Source organism: Ixodes scapularis, unplaced genomic scaffold (genome assembly GCF_016920785.2).
Source record: "Ixodes scapularis isolate PalLabHiFi unplaced genomic scaffold, ASM1692078v2 PGA_scaffold10__122_contigs__length_95168666, whole genome shotgun sequence".
Classification (NCBI taxonomy): Eukaryota; Metazoa; Arthropoda; class Arachnida; order Ixodida; family Ixodidae; genus Ixodes; species Ixodes scapularis.
The window spans coordinates 19,761,775-19,788,906 of NW_024609836.1; the positions used below are offsets into that span (position 1 = coordinate 19,761,775).

At 46.5% G+C, this 27,132-nt stretch overlaps 1 protein-coding gene across 1 annotated transcript in view; it reads right to left on the reverse strand.

Annotated features, from left to right (window-relative positions):
• The window catches only part of LOC120846391 (spectrin beta chain, non-erythrocytic 1), a 289,174-nt gene that overhangs the window by 10,944 nt on the left and 251,098 nt on the right, over positions 1-27,132 (reverse strand). Inside the window, exons 65-73 of the mRNA XM_040218123.3 lie at positions 24,126-24,317; positions 19,718-19,873; positions 15,215-15,432; positions 13,340-13,628; positions 8,916-9,098; positions 8,008-8,130; positions 7,044-7,445; positions 5,787-6,066; positions 1,048-1,404 (exon numbers count right to left, since the gene is read on the reverse strand). Of these exons, the coding sequence (XP_040074057.1) occupies positions 1,048-1,404; positions 5,787-6,066; positions 7,044-7,445; positions 8,008-8,130; positions 8,916-9,098; positions 13,340-13,628; positions 15,215-15,432; positions 19,718-19,873; positions 24,126-24,317 (2,200 nt within the window). The remainder of the gene's footprint in view (positions 1-1,047; positions 1,405-5,786; positions 6,067-7,043; positions 7,446-8,007; positions 8,131-8,915; positions 9,099-13,339; positions 13,629-15,214; positions 15,433-19,717; positions 19,874-24,125; positions 24,318-27,132) is intronic.

The window sequence follows — 27,132 nt, forward strand, 5'->3', positions numbered from 1 at the left end:
CTGCAACAAAAATCTGTTACATGCCCCCTAAACTGCACCTTGAAAACATTGAGGTGGTAATAAAACAATGATCCTAGCTTTCTAACAAAATGAGTCGTGGTGTAGCAGACAAATGCAAAGTGGTACACTATTAACACTGCAACAAGACATCAGACAAAGGGTACTATATGCACTACGGCATACAAAGATAGAAGCTGCTGTTAGGACAGTTGAATTGAGCTTGCAAGCATGTCTTCAGAGCTAGGGTCACTTGATCTGGGAAAGTGGAAACTATGTTTAGACTTCAGTTCCACTTTTTCAAAAAAATCCCCCCCCCCTCCCCCCAACCGCCTTACCCCAATCTCAGCTAGCTTCAGTAAGTTCTCGTCATTATGTTTTCTTTCTTTGCACTAAGATCATTTTCAAGTTGTGACACTGCAAATCTTTCGACAATCTCCAAGAGCAAGTCAACATTTTGTCCCTTTTTTTAATGCAAAAGGAATATTTCGGATGAAGCAAAGCCAAACGGGCAGTGGTTAATGCTGCTGGCACAAACTGCGCTAGAGGTTTAGAGGCACGAGGCAGCAAAATCACGTAAAAGTAGGAAGGAACGACTGTATTTTTGAAGACTGCCAAAGGTAGGTCAGTACTACCACAATGTTAACAATTTTAGTGCAAAGAAAATGATGGGAAACATTCTCATTCAGATGGTGCGGTACCAGAATGTGACGACTAGTTATATATAAAGAAGCGATTTGGGGTAACCTATGTGCCTTCCAAGGTCGAGTGGCAATCGCGTACCATCGTGTAAGCCTGGGCAGTAGCTGATATGAGCAGCCCTTTGCCCGTTCACGTTGGTTATGTACGGCGGGTAACGATGTAACTCCCCAGATTCGGTGACATTATTCCAAGCGAAGCACACGCCACTCTCCAATGGGCAGAAAGACGAGAAAACACGCGTGTGGTTTTCGCTCGCCGCTTGTTGCGATGGCTCGAGGCCGTCGTCGAGATTCACCGCAGACGCAAAAGCTTACGTCCAACGCCCAGAGTCAAAAGAGGGTACCCTACCCGAGTGGACGCCGCCCTTCGTCGTCGGCACGGCTGCTCCCACGTGCGACGGCGGCGGGGGTATCCCCGAAGCCTGCCCCTGCTGGAACATCTGAATCTTGCTCTTCACCGACCCTCCGTCCAATGCATCGCCCGAGTTGGAAACCGAAGAGTTTCGCGGAGGGACCGGGGGCTTATCCTTGCCCGTCGTCGCGGCAGAGCCGCGCGGGTGCGAGGACACCGCAGTTCCTCCGTGGCGAAGCTCGGGGGAAGAGCACGGGCTTGGGGTGCTCGAGAGGTCGCGCCGATGTCGATCCGCCAACGGCGTGCCACTGTTGTCGCTGTCTGCGGATGATGGTGGCCTTCCAGATGGCGCTGCTGGTGTTTTTGCAGGTGTCAAGAGGGGAAGAGAGAAGGAGCGTGGTGAGGGCACAGAATGGCCTCTCCTCTTCCCAAGCCCTCGGACGCGAGAAAGAAGCGTTGCCCAGAAGTGGCGTCCGTGCAGTGTCTGCGGTGCGGTCCACAAGCCACTTTCCCAGGGGCAAAACGAGAGGAAGCGACAGCCAACGTGCGCTCCGGAGCAACAGTGCGAGCAAACCGAGAGCGTCCAACGCGAGAGGCAGGAAACCGTGCTCGTTCATTGTGCGGTGTAAGCGGTGTCTTTGCTGCCTGGGTGTGCTGCAGGTCACCGGCTAAGGTTAACCATTGGTTGATGCGTTTGGTCAGAAGTGAACACCGTAACGTTGAAAGGAATGGTTTCGAAGAGGTCAAGAAATTATTTAGACTCCGGTAGATGGCATAAGAGAGGAAAGGCATATACTCTCGTCCGGCAGTATTTGGTAGCCGTACGTGCATGCTCCATCCCTAGTGCGTTAAAAGCTCTGAAACTGTGCACCCTGGCAGTCCTGAGCAAACCTCAGACGTGTGTGAGTGCGTGGTAGTGGCACAATAAAGGAAGCAGACAAGCAAACCCCAGCATGCAAACACCACAGCCAGAAAAGCACCATCCCGAGCATATGCACATGCACAACTCAAACGTGGCTAATATGCTGCTAACATTGCGAGAACATGTAAGACGCATTTAACATTCACAAACAAAGAACACACAGACAACTTCAGAAAACTTTAGATGGCTCCTACGTGCTCTCATACACAAATAAGTAACAGTGATTCCCTGCACCCCCGTGACAAAAAGGTAGATTTTACTAACTTTGCCCGGGCCAACAAGTGGGCTAGGTTGGAATTTCGACGCCCTATGCTAGCCTTTTTTACCGATAATTCAGAGCTGTACCGGAAACATCTGGCTGTCAGCAAAAAGTTCTTAATTTCCAGAGAAAGTGCAACTTATAAGCTGTAATTGTATACGTGATTTTAATGACAGCTCTCAGTTATGTTTTTAAAAAGTACAAGTTGCTATGTGAAAATCACATCTTAATTTCTTCCAACAACCAAGTTATGAAGACTTGTGAGGTAATTGTGAGATAAATTTGCTGTGTCTCATGTGCTATGCACAATGCGTTGCAGAAAGTTTAGACTTTGCCTCAAGGCAGTTGTAGCAGCGATGATGACTTTGGTCCCACGTTATCATCCGAGCAAAAGGATGCTAAAAGCAAAAACTAAAAAATTGAGTAGAAGAAAATGACATGCACCATGACCCTTTAAGAAATATAAATTCAGGACAAGCACCTCGTGTCAGCTGGTGACGAAAAAAGCCACTGCCTCGCTGCAAATATTTGAGAATCTCTCGATTGGCGACTTGGGTAACGTCACTTTCTGAATTTTAAAGCATTATCACCGCTCCTAATGTCACAATCGGACGTCTTATAAAGAGACACTGCAATAAAAAAAAATATTTTTTTTTTTTCTAAAGGGACACATATAATAAAAAAGATATCACCACAAAAAATAATTTTTTCCGAGCAACATTTATGTCGCCAGACGCAATTTAGGTGCAGAATGTGGAGGTCGCAGCCCACTAAGCCCCGCCCCAAGTGTACAAAGTGCTTAGATCTCTCATCGGCTAGAGAGATGGTTGACGTTTGAAAATCTGGTTGTAAATTTGTATCTCCGTGCCATAATAGTATTTTAATCAACTTCTTTTATGTTTCAGGAACAAATAATGTAGACAGAGTCATTATTGTTTCCAAAAATATCCCAAGATTGCCTTTCCACTTCGGTTTCAGACGATAACAAACATGGCTGCCGGCGTCTGCAAAGTGCTGAACGAGCGTAGCTAGTTGAACTCGTCAATTTTTACGAGTGCGGGTCGTTCTGAGTTCCTAGAGGTGTTTAGAGGAAGATCTCATCAACTGACATAGTTTGCCGAAAACAACTGTCCCAAGTATGTGCCTTCGGAAGCGCTGAGCAGAACTGTTTTCGTAGCGGGACTGGCCTAAGCCTAGCGTCCCACATTCACTATTTTGATCAATCTAGCTCGGTTTCTTTCTTTGACAGTGTTGATGGTGAATAAAGATGTTAGTCCCCGTAAAAGCGGCCCGCTGCTTTGTGAATTGTGGAACTGTCGTGGTTGCGACCATGGTTTCAATACCCAACTAGATACCTACTTAGGTAATAATTTGCGAGCCAACTGGCAGGAGGCAATCGGGTGTTTGGCACGCATCAAGTTAGTCTAGGTATGTTCCCGTCATTGTGCTTCGAAAGGCAAGTGGCTCTTAAGTTTTGCAATGCATCTGGCCTGCCAAATGGCATCCTGCTCGTGGATGCCACGCTAAAAAAATAACAAGTACATGTTGAAAAACAGCATGACTGGGACGAGGATACAAAGAGACGAAGAGAACACAAGACAAAGCGCTGACTATCAACTGGTTTTTTATTACAACATAAGGAAGGATGACAATGAAATGAAAAACATGGAGACAAATGTTTGTGCGCTTGCTTGGCGCCTCGTGGAATATGTCCCTTTCTTCTTTTTTCTTCCGATTGTAGACTGGTTTTCCTTTTTCTTTCCTCAGGAGCTTTTGTTACCCAGAATCCAAAAACTTCATCTCGCTGGGAGTCAGAGTCACCGAAGGTTGGCTCACACATGAACTGCTGTTCTTTGTGATGTTGCAGGCTTCTACCATCTCTCGACATGTTTGGTCGTGGTGTTGAAATAATATACTGGTGTTTTCTAATAGTGATTCGCAACCGCAATCTCTGCAATGTATCGCCAGATGTGAATTAGCGGTGCCTTTCAAGGAGCTGTGGTGCTCTCTTAGTCGGATGTTTAAGCACCGGCCAGTCTGCCCGATATACCAGTGCCCACAAGAGAAGGGAATGCGGTAAACCACGCCTTTTACGCACAACAAAAACTTTATCCCATGCTTTACCTTACATGTGTTATATTCTTATCTTGCTTTCCACCCCCTTCGTGCACGTACAGCGGAACATAATCTACTTAGTTTGTTTTGGGCTGAAAAAACAACGTTCACCTCGTATCTGGATTCAGGGTAACAAAAGCTCCTGAGGAAAGAAAAAAAAAAACCAGTCAACAATCGGAAGAAAAAAGAAGAAAGGGACGTATTCCACGAGGCACCAAGCAAGCGCGCAAACATTTGACTCCATGTTTTTCATTTTATTGTCGTTCTTCCTTGTGTTGTAATAACAAACCAGTTGATAGTCAGCGATTTGTCTTGTGTTCTCTTCGTCTCTTTGTGTCCTCGTCCCAGTCGCGCTGCTTTTCAACATGAACTCTCACCAACTCGCCCAGTTATCTATCCTTATCAACAAGTACATAAAAGCTGAAATGACTGCATATTTATTTTGTTGCTTTTTTTTAGTCCTCTCGAACGCCTTTTACCGCACATCGATAGACGCTAACAGATGCTTGTATTGAACCATCACTCGTGCATGATGGAAAGCTAGAACGCCACTTTTATGGTCGAGTCTTGCGAGCGTTGTACAAGTTTTTAGACGGGTGGCGGAATAGCAGACGAACGAAGGTGAAAACGGACGCCGACAAGCAGCGTATATGTCCGCGTCCATTGCGCATGGCAGACGCCGATAGATGGTGGTGAAATAGCAAACGATGCTGGAAGTTTGTAGCATGCCTGCTCGCACAACTAGTAGGCGTTGTCAGGTGTCCCGACATCCCCCCCCGACATCTGGCGCCAGACGCGCCAAATGTCGGGAAAGGGAGACACCAGGCTTGTCGTGTGTCCGGCCAAGCAGCCAAGCCAATCCAGTAGTAATGTGCGGGGCAACTGATTTGTGGGCAGGGCTTAGAGCGGGCCATGACCTCCACCTAAACTGCATCTAACGGTGTAAATGTTGCACAAAACATTTTTTCTTCTCAATGGGAAAAATTACGAAAAAAAAAAATGTCCCATCTATGCTCTTTTAAAAATAAACTTTTTTGTTCATTGCAAAGCGAGAAATGGGTAGGATTTCACAGCGATAGCCGATACTGGTAAGGTTTTGCAGTAGATCCCACGTGCGTATGTACGTCGTGGTCTGCTAAATCTAGCAGGGAAATGTCTCCACTAAATTCGGCGGAACGTAAATCCACTAAATTTAACCGTGGCAGCATAGTCACGCGCAGAGCCTCAACCATCACCTCAGTCCACTCGCAAGACACGGCGAAGAACTGGGACTTTTCTCCATACCTACGCAACATTCCACCAAGTGGACTTCGAGGAAGCAAAAAAAAGAGGATGAGAGCTTTCGGAGAAGTCAGACAATCGCGATGGAGAGCGAGGACAAAATTTGAGAGTGTTAATCGAACCGAAAGGCCGAGGGGGCGCCGGCCGAGGTGAACTCACCGGCGACGCCCTGGGAGGGGTCGAAGCCGGCACTCCTGCGGGCCTCGTCGTAGCTCAGCAGCTGTAGGCTCGGGGGCAGGGCCGCGTGGAAGGAGACCTTGTTCACCCAGTCGCTCATGGAGGCCTCGCTGTGGGCCACAAACAGGAACTCCACCCCGTCGGCCAGGCGCAGCCGGAATGCGTGCTTCTTCTTGGTGTAGTCCGTCGCGCGAGAGCACTGGGCCTGCAGCAGGCTCACAGGCGGGGAGGCTGCATTGCTGTCCGCGAAGCCCTGCTGGTCCTGGAAACAAAGAGGCCGTCAACGCTCGTGTCTTCCGCCGGCGCCGTTCCGCCCACCCATCGAGAGCGGTCACGAAGCAACAACAAAATGCGTGGTGGAAGGCGACCTGTTGGGCCATTGGATGTCGTGGCGGTTTCGTCATAGAAACGACGGCAAAAAAGACGAGTGGATGTGAGAGTCGTCGCGGCGTCCCAACTCGTGTCTGTTTTGGTTTTCGTTGAGAGTCAGGCTGCGGAGCAAGAAACGGCAAAGAGTCTGCCACGTCCACATCCGCTTTTGTGCCACCAGTGAAATTGTGGCAGGCGACGGTGCAATGTTTTTTACGCCGTGGTCGAGCAGAAATCGAGAAAACGCCTTCAAGGATGCGGCAGACGCTTCGGTCGGAAACGCACTTTAGGCACCGTGGGCATCACCCACAAGTTCCTTGTGGCAGCGCGAGTTGCTCCTTCGTCGTGGGCGAGTTAAAAATGTGAGGGAAACGGACGGCGGAAGGCTTTGTGTGGAAAGATCTTAGCTCTATTTAGAGCCTTATGCGCGAGTGGAATTAGAAATGCGAACCCCTCAAGAGACGTTCGTAAGGGAATGGGATACCGGCTTTTGAAAGAGACTATCGAAGAAAATATGGTGACGGTGAAGTGCACAATGAAATTTTCAAAAGTTACTTTATGTATGCTATGCTAATACCAACAAATAACCCTATCATGAATGTTTTAGTTTCAAGAGACAGATTAATTTAGCTAGACTGCAGTGTCTACAGGCCCTGTCATTGATTGACTTCTTGCGGCGCCTCCAGCGTGGCTTCTTAAAAGCTATAGCAGCATCCAGAAGTAAGGATGAACCCGCATGGAACTAAGAATACCACAAACTCGAGGCAAGCATTCTTTTAGCAATCTCTGCTCTTTGTTTCTTATAGCCTGACGACAGAGCAAATGCATGGACAACGCATGACCCACAGAATGCCCAAAAGACTGGCTTGCCTTGAAGAAGCAGAGGAGCTGTCCGCACAGCACCGTGTAAAAGGTCTTCCAGGAGCGAATGGTGGCCCTCTTTCCACCGGCCTGCAGCTCGTGCTTGCGGTCCAAGAACCCTTCCATCTCCACGGGCGGGAGTCCGCCGCTGCTCCGCGCCGAGCGTCGGAAGCTCTGCGCCCTCCGACGCGTCGTGAAGCTCGGCGTGCGCTTGAGCTTCTTGCCCAGCTCCACCTTCATGCTCTCGGCCCGCTTGACCGAAGAGGGCGTGGTCAGCCGGTTGCGGGTCTCCCCGCTGTCCAGAGACTTCTGCGATGCGGAGCGAGACAGGCCCCCTCCCACGTCTCCGTTGTCGCCGGGCGGAAGGTCCAGCAGGCCACCCCGGCGAATGCCGTCCTCTCGCATGCGCTCCTGCACACGCGACGATCCCATGCTTGAGCACGCCGCTCCGTTGAGACGCTTCAGATTCTAGCCACAAACAGTTCCATTTTCCAAAACCATGGCCGATTCCTCTGCCACTCGTCGACCGAAACAGCTAAACACCCGCATTATTCTTTACGTTGATTCACTCCTTCCATGCCAAGACCAAGACAGAAGCTTCCCTTGTCATTAAAGATGTATTCCTATCAAAATTACCGACCTCTCGACTGCTTACAATGGTTAGAACCTGGTTCTTCACCACCATAAATATGAATCAAAAAGTGACCGTACAATCGTGGAATTAAAACAATTTTGCTGTTTGTGTCACCAGAAATTCATCAATTTGTGGATCAGATCTGTGGCATGAAAGCATCTCCGATGCGAAGGTTAGCAACTCAGGAATGTCCTTGTCTTAGTGATTCTGAAACCAAAACCGAGAAGAGTACTGTAGTGATTTGAGGCTAAATGTATGGCAACTCGGGGTTCCATATCCCAAAGAAGTGCCAGCTTGGAGAAGGTGAAAGGGACCGGGCCCCCGCAGGGTGAGACTCACGTCGAGGATCCTCTGCTGCTCCTTGCGCTTCATCGCGTCCACCCTGTCTTGCTCTCTCTTCTGCACCTCCACCTTCTTCATCTCCTCCTCCTCCACCTTCAGGCGACGGAACGCCTCCTCAAGCTGAAACACAACCGGACACCTTTCCTCATCTCTATTCTAGCGCAATCCTTGTTAAGGGTATACAGTCAAACCCGTTCATAACGAACAGCAAGAAACGCTACGATCAGTTCAATATTGCAAGTAGTTTGATATAGAAAAAAAACATTTACAGCAAACTTCCACGATGAGTTCGTTGTAAGGCGAGAGCTTCTCTTTCTTTGTTATATCTTCACTTCCGCCTTGTAACAAAACGCCAAAAAGCATTTTTTTTTTGCATGCGGGCGCTGTTAGTTTTTTTAGCTCATCTTCCTTTCTGAATCGCCTCTCTTCATGAACACACATATTGGGATAAAAAGTTTTTTTTTTCTGTGCGTGTGTGAAGGGTGTATTTTTTAACTTTCTCCCCTGCTGAGTCATTTCTCTTCGCTCAATTTTGTTCGCAACTTGAGCTTCTGGAATTTCCTTTCTTTCCTACTTCTTTTTTGGGGAATGGGACAGGTTAGAAGACAATTGTTTTCGCGTTTTCGGAAGCCTTCCCGGGGGAAAAAAAGTTCGATACAGCCAATATGTTGTTCGTAATAAAACATACTTTATACATCAATTTTTATTTAAATTTTCCATGAGTCGATATCGACAACCATTCGCTGTATGTGGGTTCGTTCTAAACGGGTTTCATTGTAAGACTTGGAGCAAAACATAACGCGAGGCCGCAAATGTCGCCGAGAGCAATCGTCCTTCTGATTGCTCTTTCATTTTTCCCTAGACTCATCCTACTTAAGGGGGGACACTCCCAAAAAAATTATTACCTTTGTAATTCGCTTGACAGTGTTGAAGCGATCTTCCTGTGCCTCCACGGTCTTCATAAAGTCGTCGTGCTTTCTGATCAGTTCTTCGACTGCGGCGATGGAGTCGCCGTGGTTTTCGTCGCGAAGGAAAGCCTCCCGTCCCGCCAACCACGTCTCCAGCTGGTCGGCATCACGCAGGAACAGCTACGGGAAGGCAGTGAAAGAAAATAGCGCTCATGAATAGATGAAGCATGCTTGGTTGTGGACAAATCTCGAGTATGCTGCCCTCTACTTGAGCATACATAGGCCAAGCAGCTCGGTGGATCATCGATAAATCATTATACGCACAAAGAAAGTTACCTTTGTGCCCTTTGCTGAACCAACGGGGGACAGTAGCATCTCTCGCTCAAAGCACAAAACACAACTGGAATGCAAGTTACTGGTTCAATGAATATCAACCAACCCATAGATTTACCGATTCTGATTCACTCATTTGCTCAGTCATAAAATAAAATTGATCAACAACTCCTTATGCAATCAATCTAATAATAAATAAAAGCGACAAAAATGAGACCAACGGCCTAAAAGAAGTTACCTCGTAATAAATTATAGTAAAAATTAATAAATTGCTCAACAAAACATTGTGCCCGAATAGGTCAGGCACTCATCTAATCCATTCCATAATTATTCAATCAATAATCAGGCTCAGTGTCTCACCTATACATAAATAATGCACATACTAACGATGATAGTTCCTGGAGAAGGGGAAGAAGGGGGACAAAGGAGAAACACAAATCTCCAAACACAGCTAAGTAACTGATGTGCTACCGAAAAAGTCCGCCTGGTCCTGGTGTCGAACCAGGAACCTCTCCATTTTTAGTGGAGCGCTCTACCAACTAAGCTAACTCAAATGGTAGAGCGCTCCACTGGAAATGGAGAGGTCCCGGGTTCTATTAGCCCCGAGAGCGAACACAAGCGTCGCTGCGGTCGCCGCGCCCTGATTGGGTGAGGTGTACCGTGACGTCAGGGGGAGTACTTTGCTCCGCGACCTTGCATCGGCTCGCTTCCCAGCACCGGTTTCCTGGTTTGGCCAGTTTGGCGTTGTGTGCCGCAAGCTCTTCGGGGAGCTGGACTTTGTTTACCCGGTGTACGAGGCGTTGAGTTAGGCCGATATTGACGTGCTTCCGTACATTTTATAAGCCTGCTCGTCCCTTTTACTACCTTTAAAATTGGGTTTCAAACCTCGAAAGCTATCAGCGGAGGCAATTCCGCCGATGAACCTCCTCGTCCGTCCAGACACACGGCAATCTTGCGAGGGGTCAGTGAAGCGGTGGCGCGAGTGTTTCAGAAGCTAGAATTCTGTTCCTTGCATGTTCATGATTTAGGACGATATTACATCCCGCTTTCAAGGCATTTAAAGTGGCATTTATATCATGGGCCTTTGGGTGGTCGGCAAATTAGCTCGCGACCCCGACTCTGCGCTGCCACTCTGTATGCACTGGTTCGCAGATGTTTTAAAGGCCCTGCGTCTGATGATCTTTGAAGTGCTCGTGGAACAGCGTTGTTTTACATAAATGTAGCTTCTTCGTGAATTAATTATATAGTTTATACACGTATGCAGGCATATTTCTTAGAAGATGCACAATTACTGGAAATTAGTTTGTATTGTAGCAGCAAAAACGGCTGAATTGCCCCCAGTTGCCTGTATGATATGTATTGAACTGCCAAAAATATGCACAGAAATAGTGACATAATTTGGAATGGTTATACTTTTTTCTGACATTCTTTATCCCAGCCTTTGGTATTCGGAAAATACAGCGTTGAGTCTGAATTGTCATTTCCAATTAAAAGAGACACTGCTGCAGGTCCCCAAAGGCTTCCTCAGCCTCCAAACTCCCTACAGCTGGACTCTCAGACAGCAGAGGAAAACAGGAGTAAAAGCAAGCATTCGAACGGCTGTCCAGTGGTAGATGCAGCACTAGTAGCAGAAAACGTGGAACCTGTGAAGGGCGACAGTCTGTGTGAGAAAAGCTTTTGATATTTTAGCTTCAGGACAATTCGATTTAAGTAAAATCTCAATTTTAGGGCTTAAGGGACTAATAAAAAGCTACACACCTTCGCTTACGTTTGTTATACATTACTCAAGGGTTGATATAAACAAGTTTACAGATACCACCCATGTAGTCCATTGAAATACTATCCGAATCCAACCAAGGTCAAATGCGAGCAATGTATATTATAAATGTTCCTTGTTTATTTACTTTGCCCCCGCAATTGGGCTGTCGTACTTGTGATTCTCTCTCCATGGCCCAGACTGTATTTAGTATGTTGCCCGAACAACATGCAGCTTTTCTGTTTCGGACATCTTGTTTAAAAACAGAGATCCAAAAAAAATAGTATACATAGCCTGCTAATTTATTCAGACCATCATCAGCATGTATTGTGCGAAATGTAAATCTATAGTGATGCTCCTGCAATTGTGGCCTTATTTCATTTCCATATACCAGCTGCGATTCATGCGTTGCCTGCCCTGTCAACCATGCTTAAAATGTTGGTTGAAGTTTCCCCTGTAGCTACAGGCCATACCTCAATAAAGGCACTTATAATAATTTACACTTCCTACGAAAAAACACGCAAAAAAAGATTAAATAGAAACGAGCGCGCCGACAGCTAGCGTCGTCACAGCCTCCACAGGGCGACCGGGGCGAGTTGGGGAAAAATTCTCTCCTCGCCGTGACGTCACCCCGGTTCGCCGTAAGGGGGCGCCACGCGAACTTCTCGGGGCTAATACCAGGACCAGGCGGATTTTTTCGGTTGCACATCAGTTACCTAGCTGTGTTTGGAGATTTGTGTTTCTCCTTTGTCCCCCTTCTTCCCCTTCTCCAGGAATTATCATTATTCTTGTCCAGCTGGCTCACACGTTCACAATAATTGCATTATCACCATAGCCCGTACAAAGTTATAATCAGAAGAATTTATTGATTTACCGATAAACCACGCTTAAAATAATTTAATAATAATAATAATAATAATAATTTTATTGCAAATGAACATAACGTATGTTAAGTCTGACCTGCCTAAGCCACATTGGGCTTGACTGGCAGCGTCTTAAAATCAGTGAAACCATGCCGTTTGCAAAAGGAAACATGTAAAATAAGATGCACACAAAAAATCAGAATAACAAAAGCAAACTAGTGAGCACTTTACGATCTAAAATTTCTCAGGGCTTTCTTGAGCTTGTATTTTGTTCTTAAATTTAGAATACTAGAAGGTAGTTTGTTCATAAATGCTGGTACATAGTAACTCCGAGCTCTTTTTCCAAATCTTGTCGAACATCGAGGTATCCGGTAACGCTCTTTGGGTCTAAGAATACGAGAAGGTACATATGGAACTTCAAATTGACTATCCCGAAAATGCCTATGAACAACAGTTTCCATCAAGAGCGAGTTAAAATCAGGTAAATGCAGTGCTTTAAACACATCAATGTTCTTATCAAGGCATAAATCATAGGAAATGTTCTTTAGCAAAGAACGCAGAATTGAATTAATTCTAATTTGCCAACGCAGAGCACAATGACCATACACGGTATGAGCACTCATTAAATTATTTATTAAATGAATTACCTCGTCAATCAATAACCAAGTTTGTAACTCGACAAATCAATCGCCGTCGATAAGTTGCTCTATAAATTCCACGACAAACTAATTGTCAGAACCCCCAATGTGGCCAGTCATTCGAGGAACCAGCAATAGTCACTGGCGAGTTGAGAACAACATCCCTTTTGGGCGTGCACACTCTTGAGACGCCTAAGCATTACAGAAGGTAGAAAGCCTGCGCTGGAGGCGGGACAACTCCTCTCTTTCATCCTGGCAGCGTCTATAGGACGGTTTCACAAAACGCTTTTTCCCTTCCGGTAAGCCACGTTGATGAACAGCGTCCACCACTTCCCCCATCAGTTTGTATGCAGACCCTTAGTTATGTGGACACTGTTTTCATGCTGGTGAAACACACAAGCAGGGTGAGCGAGCCTGTCGACGACAGAACTCAATAAGTGGGATAGGGGATGTATAGTTGGGTCGCACGACCCTTATTTATTCCATATTTGTCCTTCCGACTCGCGTCAAGTGTGTCCGCTGGCGACATTTTAATTTCCGACGTGCCGCTTGTTGGAGCGGCGGCCCGCCTTAACTAGGAATAAAAGGAGTTACGTTTGAAAACCGAGTACACCAGCCAACACACGTTTATGCCGCTGACTACACCGGCCGACGCAGTCGATCGCGGCGCAAAATAACTCGAACGAGCAGTTTTTATCGGTCAATCGAGTTATTAGTTACGGGTAGGGCGAAAGTTGGTCGGCACGGCGTTCAGCAACCTTTCGAGCCGGAAGCGTGTCGCGTGAAGCTGCCCCGCAGAGAGAAACCCAAACCCTTGCCAGGCGCACCAACCTGGAGGTCGAGGCTCTGGTCGTAGACCTCCCTGCGCCGCGTCCAGGTGTGCTCCAGGGCGGCCCGGGAGTCCGAGAGGCGCCGCATGCGGTCCTCGACCTCGTCCGACATGAAGTGCCCGCTGGCCACAATCTGCTCGCCCGCCATCAGGAAGCGCTTGAAGCTGTCCGCCCGGGCGTCCATCTCCGACCTGTGCTCGCCGTGCCGTGCCAGCAGCGCTTCCGCCCCGGCCACGTCCCGCGCCAGTTCGTCCGATGTGATGCGGGCCGTGATGTCGTTCATCCACGCCCTGCACGGCAAGGAGGCAATTGACAGGTGTCCGGTGGGGGATTCTCAACGGCCGTAACCCATTTAAACGACTGCTTTGTACAAATGCACTTACGGTATTTGCTCTCAGAAACAATGACGACGTAAATTTGTCCGAGGATCGAGCCACGGTTGTGCTCTACCGTTACGGAGTTAGAGAAAGAAGCGAGGCATCGTTTGTTTTCGTGATGCAAGAAACGTGTTTACTTTTTTTTGCCGGCACCCTCGTATCGTCTTCGCCAATTTCACCCAGAACCGATTTTGTATTTGTGGTGCCGCCCTTCTTTCCTTACTGCATTAAAATTCTGGCGGGTTCAGGCTGCCTGTAACATCACAAACAGCACTTCCACTGCTGTCATTAAAAAAAAAAAAAAAAGTTTTATCGCAATTTTTATGTTGCACGCCAGACTTGTTTACAGTTAGGAGCAATTCTGAAACGTGCCTCCATTTCGAGACATTGACACCGGAATAAAAGGAACTTTCAGAATGGTATTTTAGCTCGATGTTTGTGTCTCGCAACATAATTAATTTGGATGTTTTTTTTTAGGTTTAGTGACCTACTTATGTGTCCTATCCCGGAACTTGGAAATGTTTTTTGTGATCCGAGTACGATTTTTAAACTTTTCATCTTGACGAACCTCTATTCGCCAAGACTCCGAGCAGCACAAAAGCTTATGGAGCTCATAAACAATGACACACATACTGAGGAGTGTTTGGCCGAGAGCGACGCATCAGTGGGTGGCTTAGGTTCGCTAAAACAGTCCCAAAACTAGCAAAGTGCTTTGTTTACAGGAGCAGTGGCCAAGAAAATTTGGGAGCCCAAAGAACTCAGCATGCTACTCTGGGAAACCCCCATGTTTCTAGGAAACCACTTCCTTTAAGGTACAAGCTCAACAAAAAATTGTTCAGCCTTTCCACTCTCATGAAGAAGGAAAACCAGCGGAGCTGTACTCAATACACTCTGTGCTTCTTCTTCGTTGTCGTCTGTTTTTTGCGCCGTTTCCTACGATGAATTCCCACCAACGCGCCCAACTATCCATTCTTCTATGATAGCTGGAAAGGTTGCCGCCATCTATGAGCAATGGCGGAACCCATAGTGGTTGCGTGCTTGCCGCCGTCGCTTATAGATGGCAGTAGCTGTCCAGGTAGGTTTGTGTCGACATACACGGACACGATCCTGGGGAGCCTAGCCCTTAACAGCTCCGCTGTAAAAAAACATTCAAAATTCCTCCTGTACATACAAGCCAGTAGAAAATATTCGGTATTCTACTCTATGCACAATAACGCCTCTAGTGTTTTGTTTGGTAACCAGACTTATTATTGTTTGCCATTTATTTTTTTGCATGTCAGATTGCCATAACATGCTGCATCAAATCAGTTTTTATAGTATACCCTGTAATAACTCAATAAAGTTTAGAATTTAATTTTTTCATTCATTAAAATTTTTTCCAACACTTTCTGCCATTAGGCTGTTGTCAAGCTGCACATTTGCAGCTTTTTGCCGTGTGTTTCGCTTGCCGAGCGAAGGAAATCAAGATTTTGAATATTATAAATGGCACCAAGACGTACATGAGCTCCCGGTACTCGTCAAAGTATGCCTGCAGCTGCTCTGCCTGTCGCAGCTTGTCGCCCCGCTGGCGGGAGCGGCCCAGCAGGGTGTTCCAGGCCTCGGACACCTCCTCCCGCTTGACCTCGATGTGCTCCCGGGCGTCCGGGAACGTCTCCCCCAGGCGGCGGGCCTCCCGCAGTAGCGCCTCCACCTGCTCCTGCACTGCTGCCAGGTCACGCTGCACAGCCACCACGGGATGGGCATCAGAACGACAGGACGCAATTGCCGCGGATATGACAGCATCACAATTAACCTTTTCAGCATTTAACCGGCAGGTATGCCGTAAAATACCACGAAAGCACCCACTTCGTTCAAGCGCCGTTTCCCAACATTTCCCAAACTTGGGAATTTCGCAAATTCTACGTTAGACGTCTGATTTCATTGGACGAGGGCTCATGTCTATATTAACCCAGTTTTCAGTGAAGAAGGGCTGGGCGCTCCCCCGTTTTCTTACGGCAGTTCAACACAGTGAAAAACAGCGCTCGAAGAAACTGGACAAAAGGTAGGAATGCGAGACAAATGTGCTGTTCCACAATCACCAACTAATCCAACTTACCACCTTGCGGCAGGTATAGTATTAGCCAACAATGGCTCTCGTTATGCAAAAAAGAACAAAGCAAATTAGACATTCGTGTTTAGACAACGTAAGGCCGCTCTGCCTTTGAAGTGCAGTGACCCCAATTTACGCTGCAGATAAGAACTTTGGACATTGCAGTACGACTGCTATCCTGGGATCTTCAACGTGCAGCTGATGGAGATCTCAAAATAATCTTCTCTGGGCTCCCTGCGCAACCTCTCTGGGGGGCACCTTTATTTACACTGTGTCACATGCATGTGTCAGCCGAAATTTGACGGCATCACGATTTTGGGCAAAGGGGCTGACAAAACTACGAGGGAATTGCTGGAAGCTTACGAGATAGGAGAGGAGGGTGATAATTGTGTCAGCCAGACAATGGTTTATTTACACAAGGAAGATATAACTTTTTGTACCACGTCTTGACGCGGTGGTCGTTTACCTTGTTGTTTACTTTTCATTAAACACTCAGTTGAAGTTCAGCGCTCGTCCTGTCCATTCCTCCCTTTGTCTGTGTATTTTTTGCGCACTGCTAACAGCTTGTAATCATGAACCAACTCGCCTGCACCACTCACTGATCCAATTAATTATTTATTTACTCAGTAAACTGCAGTGAGTTGTTTATAGCCAAGGTTTAATTAAATATACGGTCAGACTTTTCTGCAGTGTTCCCGTCCACTTTCAAGGCTGCTGTTGCTGTTCTTTTGGCTCTTTCACTTTTATAAAGCTTATATAAAATACTTTTGCCATCCCAATGACTTCATTCCAGAAGAACCTCGATCATGCGTCCCTGGTTTATGCAACATCCCGCATTTTACGACGAATTTGCCCAGTCCCGACGAACTCTCCCTAGAAATGATGTATTAAAAGATTAGTTTACACGACGAACGATTCTACACGTCCTGCGTCATACGACGTTCCGGCAGGAAATGCGCAATGAATTTGACGGCTGCATGAGGAGGGGGGCGGCGGTGCGGAAATGGGGAAGAGTTCTGCGCACCTGCGTGCCGTTTCAGGGGATCCAAAAACACGCTGCTGACAACCCAAAAAAAGCCGCAGCGCGAAAAGGAGCAGGACACAGCGTTTTCCCTTCTCCTATGCTATGTGAAATGACTCGGCATTTTCACATAGCATTCTTGCTCCGCTCATCCCATCGTTCTCCCGTTTACCCTCGCTCTCCTCTGCGTGCCACTTTCTCCAACTAGTTGCTTCTCCCAGGATTAAGCACGCTTCCGCTGGTTTCCACCTTTCCCGCTCTCGGAAAGTGTGAGAAGTGACAAGGATCCTATCGTCGCGATTGTGCATGGCGGTGAACAATGTCTCACAAACAGACATCGTTTAAAACCTCCACTTGTCTTTTTCATGCGAGGTTGATCACTGTACTGTCAAGACCGGTTATAACGAAGTCGGCTATAACGAAATAGCGGCCACAGCGAAGCGATCACGAGTTCCCATTCCCTTCTGCTCTTCGTTATAACTTAAGTCGGTTATAACGAAATACCGGATATAGCGAAGTGATTTCCGATTCCCGTGGACTTCGTTATTCGCGACTCCAACTAACTATAGGTGGCGCCACTCATTTTCCAAAATGGCGGTTATAGTGAGGGTCGGAGATGCGTGCCGCTGTTGAGCCTGTCTAGAGTACTGGCTTTACTGAGCGACACAAATTATTTCTGGTAATACGAGGAAGCTAGGGTGTTATGGGCGCAGGTCACCTCTTTACCCTGAAAGCAAGAACGGTGTTTAGCTTTATATTTACGCAAGGATGGGCGTTTTAAGTCTGGAGCGAAACCGAAACTAACCCCTTTTTTTTTATTAATTTTAAACTGCGGGCCTTTTGATGGGTTTTCGGGTATTTAGATAATTAATAGGTTAAACAGGAATAAGAGAAAAATTCCAATTTTTACAAATGTCCACAAAACATGTTAATTAATAAACGCTGTTCTCACTGCAACAACCCAAAGACGGAATCCGAGTCAGACAACTGAAGTGTGTGCGTGTGTTTTTTTTTTATAGTAACGCGTGACGCATAGGACTTTATATTACATCCAGTGTTTGACTGTTTGTTTATCTTGATAACGATGTCAGAGTTCTTCATATGCTAAAGAGAAAACAAAATCATACCTTTCTCTATAGACTAATACGGTCAAATGGCGTATTTTCGTAATCTTGGCGTTAATTGGGGGCATACATTGCCGCGATTGGTATTAATAATAATATTAAAATTCAGCTATTGTAATACGTAATTTTTCAAGCGTTGCTTATGATCTAATTTCAAACGCGCGAACAAATATGACAACCGAAAGTGTGCTAATTATCAACACTGGTGCCAATTGCAAAATTTTAATTATCAATTAATAAAATAAAGCTAGTCTGAAGTCAATGAAAACATTCTAGCTAAAGTGAGAAATCCATGTAAAATTACATTAACTGTGGTTAAAGTATATTTTTTGTATCAAAGTCGCCACTTTTTACAATCAACAAAACGTAAGTCGCCGCCAATATCCTTCCAGACCAAATGCCCATAAGATTTTAGAAAATAATTATTAATTTTTTTATAACATTTAGTTACTTTCATTTTTACGCTCCGTCGGTTTTTCCAATCTCAGCCTTTCCAGTTCGAAGGAACACCTACTTGCTTGCACGACTGATTACTGCAGCACGTTTCGATGGCGTTGGAAGCCGGTGAAACAGTAGCGAGTTTTAGTAATGCGTATACGAGCGAACGCAACTGCTTTGTGTTTCCGTTAGCTTTGCGTGTTCCACACTGCGCGTGCGCGGAGCCCAAAATTGCGCTCTTGGATGGCGCATACCAACGAGGCGCACGCACAACGTGGGACTTGCAACTCTAACGCAAACGCACACGGCTTTCGTTTGCTTCTATGCGCAATACTAAAACCCTCCAGTAAGGTACAACCCCATACCAGCAGCAGCACTACGTTGGGACCATGAAGAGTGTTATTTGCATTCGTAAATGACATTTCGCGAGCTATGATCTCGAGCAGTTCCGCCGTGCCTGCTGAGCAGGAGAATCGGGGGGACCCTCACTAGAGCGCTTCCCGTTTCCGCCGCGGGAGGGCGAGCGTCGAGCTGGAGACGCGAATAACCGGTCTCGACAGTATCCGTAATTAGTTTTTTTTTGGATGATACGACTTGCGGATTATACAACAATCTTACGCGGTCCCGCAATGGAAGTTCCATTGTATAACACGGGATTACCATTCTCTTCTAATTTCTTTACTTAACTCTTTTTTCTTACTTTCGTGTTACGTCACCTGTGAGCGTGGAGATGTGCACGCGAGCGGCGGTGCCCACGGTTTTCGACAATAATGCTTCAACAAGGTTTTACTGTATTTAGCGGTTTTTAGATGCTCCGTTTGGTAAACTCCCGTTTGTCACAATCTTTGGTATTAGCAAAGATGGGCAGAAATTTTCTGAGGAGCTTAAGTTATCATAATTTTGTATATTGAATTATCAATATATCTAACTATTTTACAATCTCCCCTGAATTCGATATATCCGGGCACGACTACATAAAAAGTTTTTATCTGTGCTCGGTGACAGTTTTAAAAATGAATGATTCATCCAATCACTACAGACTGGTATGAACTTTTTTCAAAACCTCACAACTTTTAAACATAGACCACAATCTGTTAATGGCAGATGATCGTGCAACAAGTTTCTTCTTCATTCATTGTTGCCTAGCCTCATTTTCGGAAGGCTCGTTTTTAATTTATCTTTCCCTATATACAACCCTTCCTTTCTTTCGACCAGTTCCCTACCGAAGCCAAACTCTGCATGAATATAGACATTCCGACTCGCAACCAGCGATTTCAACGTCCGACCCGTGCCTTAGGACACGGTGCAATGAGCCTGTGGGCCCGGCTACCTGGAATCCCTCGTGGTGCCTGCTCAATGCCTGGATGCTCTCCAGGTCGTGTCCGAAGTCGTCGCTCAGCAGCATGGCCTCCTTCTCGTAGATCCAGCTGATGGTCTCGTCCGCATTGCGGTCAAACGTGTGCACCTGCTTGGCTCCCGCAAGCGCCTGGAGGACCAAGGGAGCAAAACGTCAGTTGCAAAGTCGCCAGAAACCTAGTGGTACTATATTTCAGAGTGTTTGCAACCGCTCGATCAGGGTCCCATGGTTATCAATTGCAACATGAGCCAAGGAGAGGAGGAGGAAGTGCCCATCTCCGCCTCTCCACCGACTTACCTCCTTGCCACGCGACGATGGAACGGATGTGCACTTGCAACCGATCTGCCGAGGAGGCGTATGCTATTCAATTGCCAACTATCTCCACAGTTTCAGTTGCTCTCTCTCTCTTAAGGGGGGACACTAATCTTGGAGCTTTTTTTTTCTAATTTTATGACCAAGCTTAATGAAACTGCACATGCTTGTTCAGCTTTATGTGCTGATTTCATATATCAGTAGAATTGTCCTCAAGATAAGTAAAACTTGCCTGCCTTTCTTTCGAGGAACAATAAAGAGAAAACTGCTCAACAAAATATCCTTTTTAACACATGGCTAGATACTACGAAGTGTAGAGCATAAAATGTTGAAAATACTTTTAAGATAAACCCATCATTAGTGATTTTACCACACACTGAATTTCAGTGCTCAATGCATGGCTAACAAGTAATAAAACAAAAGATCAAAAAGAACATTCGTTAGACTTATTTAAAAAAAATTTACTCTCAACATTGTATGGTTCACACATTTAGCTACACGTTTCAGGAAAGGTTATATTTCTATCTGCTCTAGGTGCTGAGATATCCCTTCTGAAAAGTTTCAACGAGTCAATAAAATGCATTTTGTGAAAACAATGTTTTGGAGTAAACTTCAACGCACATTCAGCCCACATGGACATTATACACTGATTTATAGCTCAAATATTCATCCACGAAATTAGAAGCCTACTAGATTCAGAAGAACAGCTGTAGAGGTCAACGTCGCCAATTTCAGAAGAATTCAGTTTTAAGAATTCTTTTGGCTCCAAATACCCATGTCCCCCCTTAAATCTAGGCTTTCTAAATGGAGACAGAGAGAAAACAAATGGTGCTGTGGAGAGCTTGGCAAGAAACCAATAGAAAACACGGTAACCACTACTGCATTGTGCGCATTGAAGGTTCCAGGTTGGCAGCCTTACTGCGTCGGCTAAACTGCCCCTTTACTGCGGAGACGGAACGTGAAGACGTCTTAGAAGGTGACGCGGTAATAAATTTGTGGGACTGACGCGACGAAAATGTGAAACGGAAGTGGTACGTGCGTCACCGAATGCCTACTTGTCCCCAAAGGAGTAAGTCAGAGGGTTTCACACTGTCATCACATGCTCGTAACTTTGCCATTTCTGAACCGGTTTCTAAATTTCCAGCGCAAATCGATTCGTCAAATTGAAACTAAAGGTTTCCAAAGGGTGCTGAAAATACATTTAAAAGCTTTTTTTGCCAAACAAAATTATTGTGCACTGAGAAACAGCCAAAGACTCTCCAGGAAAATTTGGTCGCATTTGGAAGGCGTAAAGCGACTTCACGCTCTCCCACGCACTAATCCAAACAGGCCAGACAGCCAAGGTCTGTCAATAGTACAAAGTGTTTTTAACGCAGAATGTGTTATAAGACTGAGTTTCGTGCAAAAGCGACACACTCGACCGGCACAAAGTCAAGGTCGTATAAGCAATAAGCAGCACAGGGGGAATATTGGTAATATGATTTTCAAGCGAGGGTGTCGTGCGACACTGTGACGTCAGGTGACTTCATGACATCGAGTGACTAGCTCTCAAGTTTGGCTATCATGCGATGTCACGATATTTTGTCACATCACGTCACGAACACACAGCATATGCCCAGCTCATTCGCAACACATTTTGCGCCTCCTCCGAGTTTACCAAATATGATAAAGCCACGCATAAATTTTTTTCATTAATTGCAAACATCGACATTACCTTTGGTGTCAGTTTTTCTCCGATTATATGGTGAGACCCTATCAAACTTTTCTCACGTCTAAAACTAAGTTTATTTGGCACGCGACTCAAATAGTTTTGCTCGTTGCGTCGAAACAGCAACAATTCCTAGCATGGCCTTTTGTGTTATTGCCTTCCGTCTCTCCCACCAAGAAAAAATAGGCAGCAGAAATCAATATTGTTAGTTGTCTATGAATTGCAATAGCATTTGTCATGAGACTCACGATGCAGCTCACTGAATGCGACCACACAAATTTTGAGAAAGCACTTTATTTTGTGAATGGTTTACGATGCAATCATGGACGTCAGCGCCACTGCAGTGCGCCACCTTGAAATTGAGCGATTGCTTCGTCTGTGTGTAATTGTTTAATCTGTCTCTGTAATCGTTTAAAGGGGCACTGACACATCAAAATCATATTTTTTTTTATTATCCGAAACGGTTGAAAACGATGCCGGGACATTACCCTCAAAATTTGAAATTTGGGAATTCAGTATTTGTGAAGTAAAAAAGCAATTTCCAAATGCCGAATTCGAAGTTCCCGCGCGATCGGCGCCGGTGCCTTGACGTCAAAAATTGGGGAGACCTGAGAGTCCACTTTCCTGTCACCACTCCCTGCTGTTGCCATGGCGACCCAAAGCGAGGAGGATAGGAGCGAGCGCCGGCTAGCGCCGGCGTTGCGGCGGACCGGTTTTGAGCGGTGTCGCCTGTTTTCCGTTGGAGGATACAAATCCAGGAGACGGCACCACAACAAACTCCCGATTTTTGGTATTTCAAAAAGAAGGGCCGTAGTGCGTTCGCAATTGCGTTAAAAAACATGTTTTAGGATTGCCGTCATTAAATGTTATAAAGATGCCGCCTACAAAGCTTCTAAATTTCCTGATTTTTGACGTCACCGATCAAAAGAAGCGAGGAGGCAAGAGGCGGGAAAATCAAACGCCAAAAATAAAAAGGCGCGCGCAAGAAAATTTTTTTTCGCGATGCGGTTTTTTTTGCGTGTCTATGGCTGCAACTTGCATCGTTTTAGACAATAAAAATTAATACGACCTTTGGGGTGTCAGTGCCCCTTTAATGCTCAAGCTGTTTCCCCACAATCACTGTAACTGCGTATGTGTGTCTTGTCCTGTGTCTGTGTATTCATTTAATGTTCAAGCTGTTTCACCACCATCATTGACCATACACCAACTAGCTGAAATCTAACCGATAATTACTTCGTAGCTTGGACACAAATGTGGATGTGTGCATACTGTTGTTCCATGTATGCACAGCACGGATTTATCTGCTTGCTATGACGACGTCCTAAAGGACGACGTCAACGACGTCTAGGATGCCCCCTGGACGACCTCAAGGACATCCATAACAACCTCAAGGACAATGTCTAGGACAGCGTCCCAGAGGTTGACATTAGAATGCCCTCTAGGGTAGTCTCAAGGATGACCTCTTGGACGACCTCAAGAACGACATCCAGGGCAATGTCCTAGATGACGGCATCAATGTTGACGTCTCAAACAACCTCAAGGTCGACCCCTAGGACGACGTCTGGGTACGTGGAGCGCCTTTGTATGCATATGTCGTGCACATGTGGCTGTCCTGGCTATGCGGACATCCTGCATATGTGAAGGCGCCGTGCTGCTCTGCGGTGCATACGCAGAGTGCATTCGAGGCCAGATACCGTATTGCGAAAACCGTGTGAACTCACTAAGAAATGCCCATCGCATTAAAAATAAAAAAAAAAAAATGTCTCCCTGCTTCTAGCGATACTTGAAAAGTAAAATTATTTTGACATAACTTGGAATAACTTTGAAGTTGGTTAGGTTCCCTCTGCCAAGCGCTTGAAACCGGACTGCATTGGAGCGAAGCGACAGCCATGGCATTGCAAGTGCCGCATACGAGCGGCCGGAAGGGTCACCGGCACTGGCAAGCGCAGGAGGCCGGCACTCCGATTATGGTGCCTGGCACGTGCCCCCGACTACCGTGTCCTAAAAAGTGCTCTGCCCGATGACGTCGCACAAGTGTCACACTGTCTCCTGCCGCGACCCCAGTAGCGTCACAACCGCAGTGGTGGATCTGGCAGACGTTTTGCCGCAGGTCTCTCTCCAGCTAGACACGGAAGTTTCAGCAGCCAGGAGTTGGGAGGCCATGACGACAGCGACACTGCATTCTTTCGTGCTTCTTTCGGAACATCTACGCCCAATCACCAGGTTTGCAACATCCGACAGCATGACACTTGGGCTTTTGTGGTGCCACTCGTTGCATCTTCGTCCCACTTCCGAGGCATGGGCAGAACAATAGCACGCTCGACGCACCAGCCTGAGCTGCATTCCCTGCCCCATACTCACGTCCTGGCGAGCTGCGGCGCACTCCTTGCACTCCTCCCAAAGCCGGGCCACCTCGGCACAGCGCCGGTTGGCCGTGTCGCTCTGCGGGTGGCGCTCGGCTGCCAGAGTGCGCCCCAGCTGCTGGATGCGCCGCACGCGCTCCTCGCTTGCCTGCAGGGTCGTCAGGAACGCCTCAAACTTCTGTTGCAGGATCTGCAAGAGAGGAAACAGAGCCCCGGTTGTTCCCAAAAGAGCCATTTCGAGAAGACCGGAGCAACACCCAAAACTTAGTCAGGGAGGTATTCGTTACGCAACTGCATTCGAGGCTTTGCACCGAGCGTCGAATGCGCTTGGTACGTTGTCTACCGACTACGGAAGATGGTATTGAATGGCAAAACATATTCTCATTTATGGATGTAATCACCTTTCACTCGACGAATTCATTGCACTTTCAATCCTGAAAGCTTAATTTATTCACAATCTGAATTCCCTAGCGTTCCATTCGGGTCATTCATGAACTGCAACTTTCTGTTTTTCGTCCTTCAAGAATGTTTTCTCTGACAATCAGTCTCGTCCTCGTAGTCCGATAAGTGTAACTAGGTCTCCTATGCTTTACGGCGGGACCAAGTGGGACGGAAAATCCGAGACATCACCGCCGTCTGCGATTGGTCAGTGCCGTGCTGCTAACCAATTGCAGAGGGCCCCAGGAACCATGTTTGGGCTCAATCGGGCAAATCTTACATACAGTGATTCACGCCTGCTCGAGAGGTCTAAGGAACCCCAGCTACAGAGAAGGGTTTCCGTTGTGGAAGAACCAAAGTCACCGTTTCAAAGTTAAATTATATCTGCAATTAACCACAGTGAATCTTGCGGGACTGAGAGAAAACAATGTAAACTGTCACGCCCACTCATAACGAAGTTGGTTATCAAGAAATGGCAGCTATAGTGAAGCGATCACGATTTCCCATTCCTTTTTGCACTTTTTCAATGTATCTGCATCTGTTTTTAAAGAAGGAAATGAAGCGACTCTCTTGGATATAGCGCAAGCAAATTTTGGGATAATTAAAAAAATAATTAAATTCAGAAAAGTTACCAAGTTGCAGAGCGCCACACTTTGCTGCTGCAACCAAGCAGCCACCCAGAACGGGCAGCAGACGATGCTGCAAAGGCCGGCAGCGGCAGCCTCTGCATCGTCGTCTGCTCCTCGCTTCTTACCTAGGAAGGGGCTTTTCTGCACTGCACGCAGAGGAGCCGTCGTGGCATGTCAGTAAGGGTGTTCGGAGCCCTAGCGACAGTGTACCGACGAAGAGAGCCAAGATTTAAAAGAGGAAGGAACTCCGACCATGGAGAGCATTTGCAATGTAATGGCAGATACCTGCTGGGTAGATTGGCACAAGTGAGCATGCATTGGGTCGTCGCGGGGCCAACGTGGCGAAGATACCGGGCGGAAAGGTGGAGACATTTGCAGACGATAAACGCTTTTGAACCCTTGCAGGTTGCAGCTCGTTTTGCGAGCATACCTTATAAACCACGTGACCCCGATCGACCAGTTCGCTCCTCTCTTAAACCTAGGCTCTCTACACCGACAAAAAACAAACTTGAGCGTCAACTTGGTACCAATAGTGCTTCTTTGTTTGCTTCAAGTTCCGTGTCGGCATTGCTGGTCGGCATGGTCGCTCTCTGCGCAAAAGTCTAACTTCACTCAAGCACCGATTCAACGAAGCATCGCCACTCAACGATGGCAAATGCGCCAAGTTCCGACACAGCACGCACCTCGACGGGGAGGAAAAAGGCAATATTCTTAAAACAAAAACGTGCCATTCTCGACAAAGTGCGCATGAACGTAACAAGTGCCGCTCCACCACCGGTGTCCTCCGTGACAGACATTGCAGCTATAGACACGGTCCGTACGTAGCTCGCGGGATCTCCTCTCGATCAAAGCTTCCTTTCGCAGTTGGTGAGAAGCAGCTCCGATCTAGCAGAAAGTGCGCAGGGAAGTCTCGACCGCTTTCTGGAGGCACAATAAACATCTGCCCGTGATGGCCCATGTTATTTCTCTTTTTTTTTTGTGTAACTTTTATGGAGTTTAGATAAAACGAAGAAGCGGATATAGTGCATTCCCGCTGACTTCGTTATAACTGGTCTCAACAGTAATCTGTGAGTTGTATGGTCCAAGAAACAATTACCACCTTAGGGCTTTTCCCTGTATGAAAAAAAAAATTCTATAATTACTTCTGAAGCAAACCCCTGTTGGGCAAAAAAAAAAAAAAAAAAAAAAAAACGCAATAAAATCTTAAAATAAATTTAAAAAAAAGTAAATAAAAGCGTGGTGCGGTAGAGGAATCAATAATATTTTATTAGTGTGTTAGTATTAGCACAGACATGACAGGGAAAATGCGACGGTGTCCGTCTGTGGACAGAACAGCAGAAATTGATGCACGCTGTGTAGAGAGGAGGAAAGTAGCAAAGGACAAAGGTGAGAGGGAGGTGACGTCACGGGGCAAAAGTCAATGCGTGCATTCATGCTGAGGCGAGTCTGAACTTGCAGGTGTGCGGAGTCACTAATGCCTCGATTTGTGCTAGAAAATATAAAGGAAGATTCATTAATGGATCTTTAGGAAATGCGTTAGCATGAACCTTGGGAAACACTAACACTAACCCTATAACGAAATCAAAAAGAGGCAGCAAGAAATAGAGGAAGCAAAAGAGAAAGCGAAAGCAGAAAAGTGAAGAGGTTAGCGTTTCCCCAAAAGGGGACGTGTGTGGCATTTCTCAAGGGTCATGCTATTGCATTCCGTAGGGATCCACCTCATTTGCAAAAAAAGTAATGGGTAATTTCCTTTCGGGGGCCGCCACCTCTTGAAGCAGGTGAGCAATGTCATTTTGAGTGTACCCAAAGTGCCAAATGCCATCAAATGTGACATTTGCACACCGCCATATTCGTCCGAAGTAGCAGCATCGCGGAAATTCCTTTTCTGACGACTTCATCAAGCGGCACCGCGTCGCGGACGCAAATGTTGGCATTGGC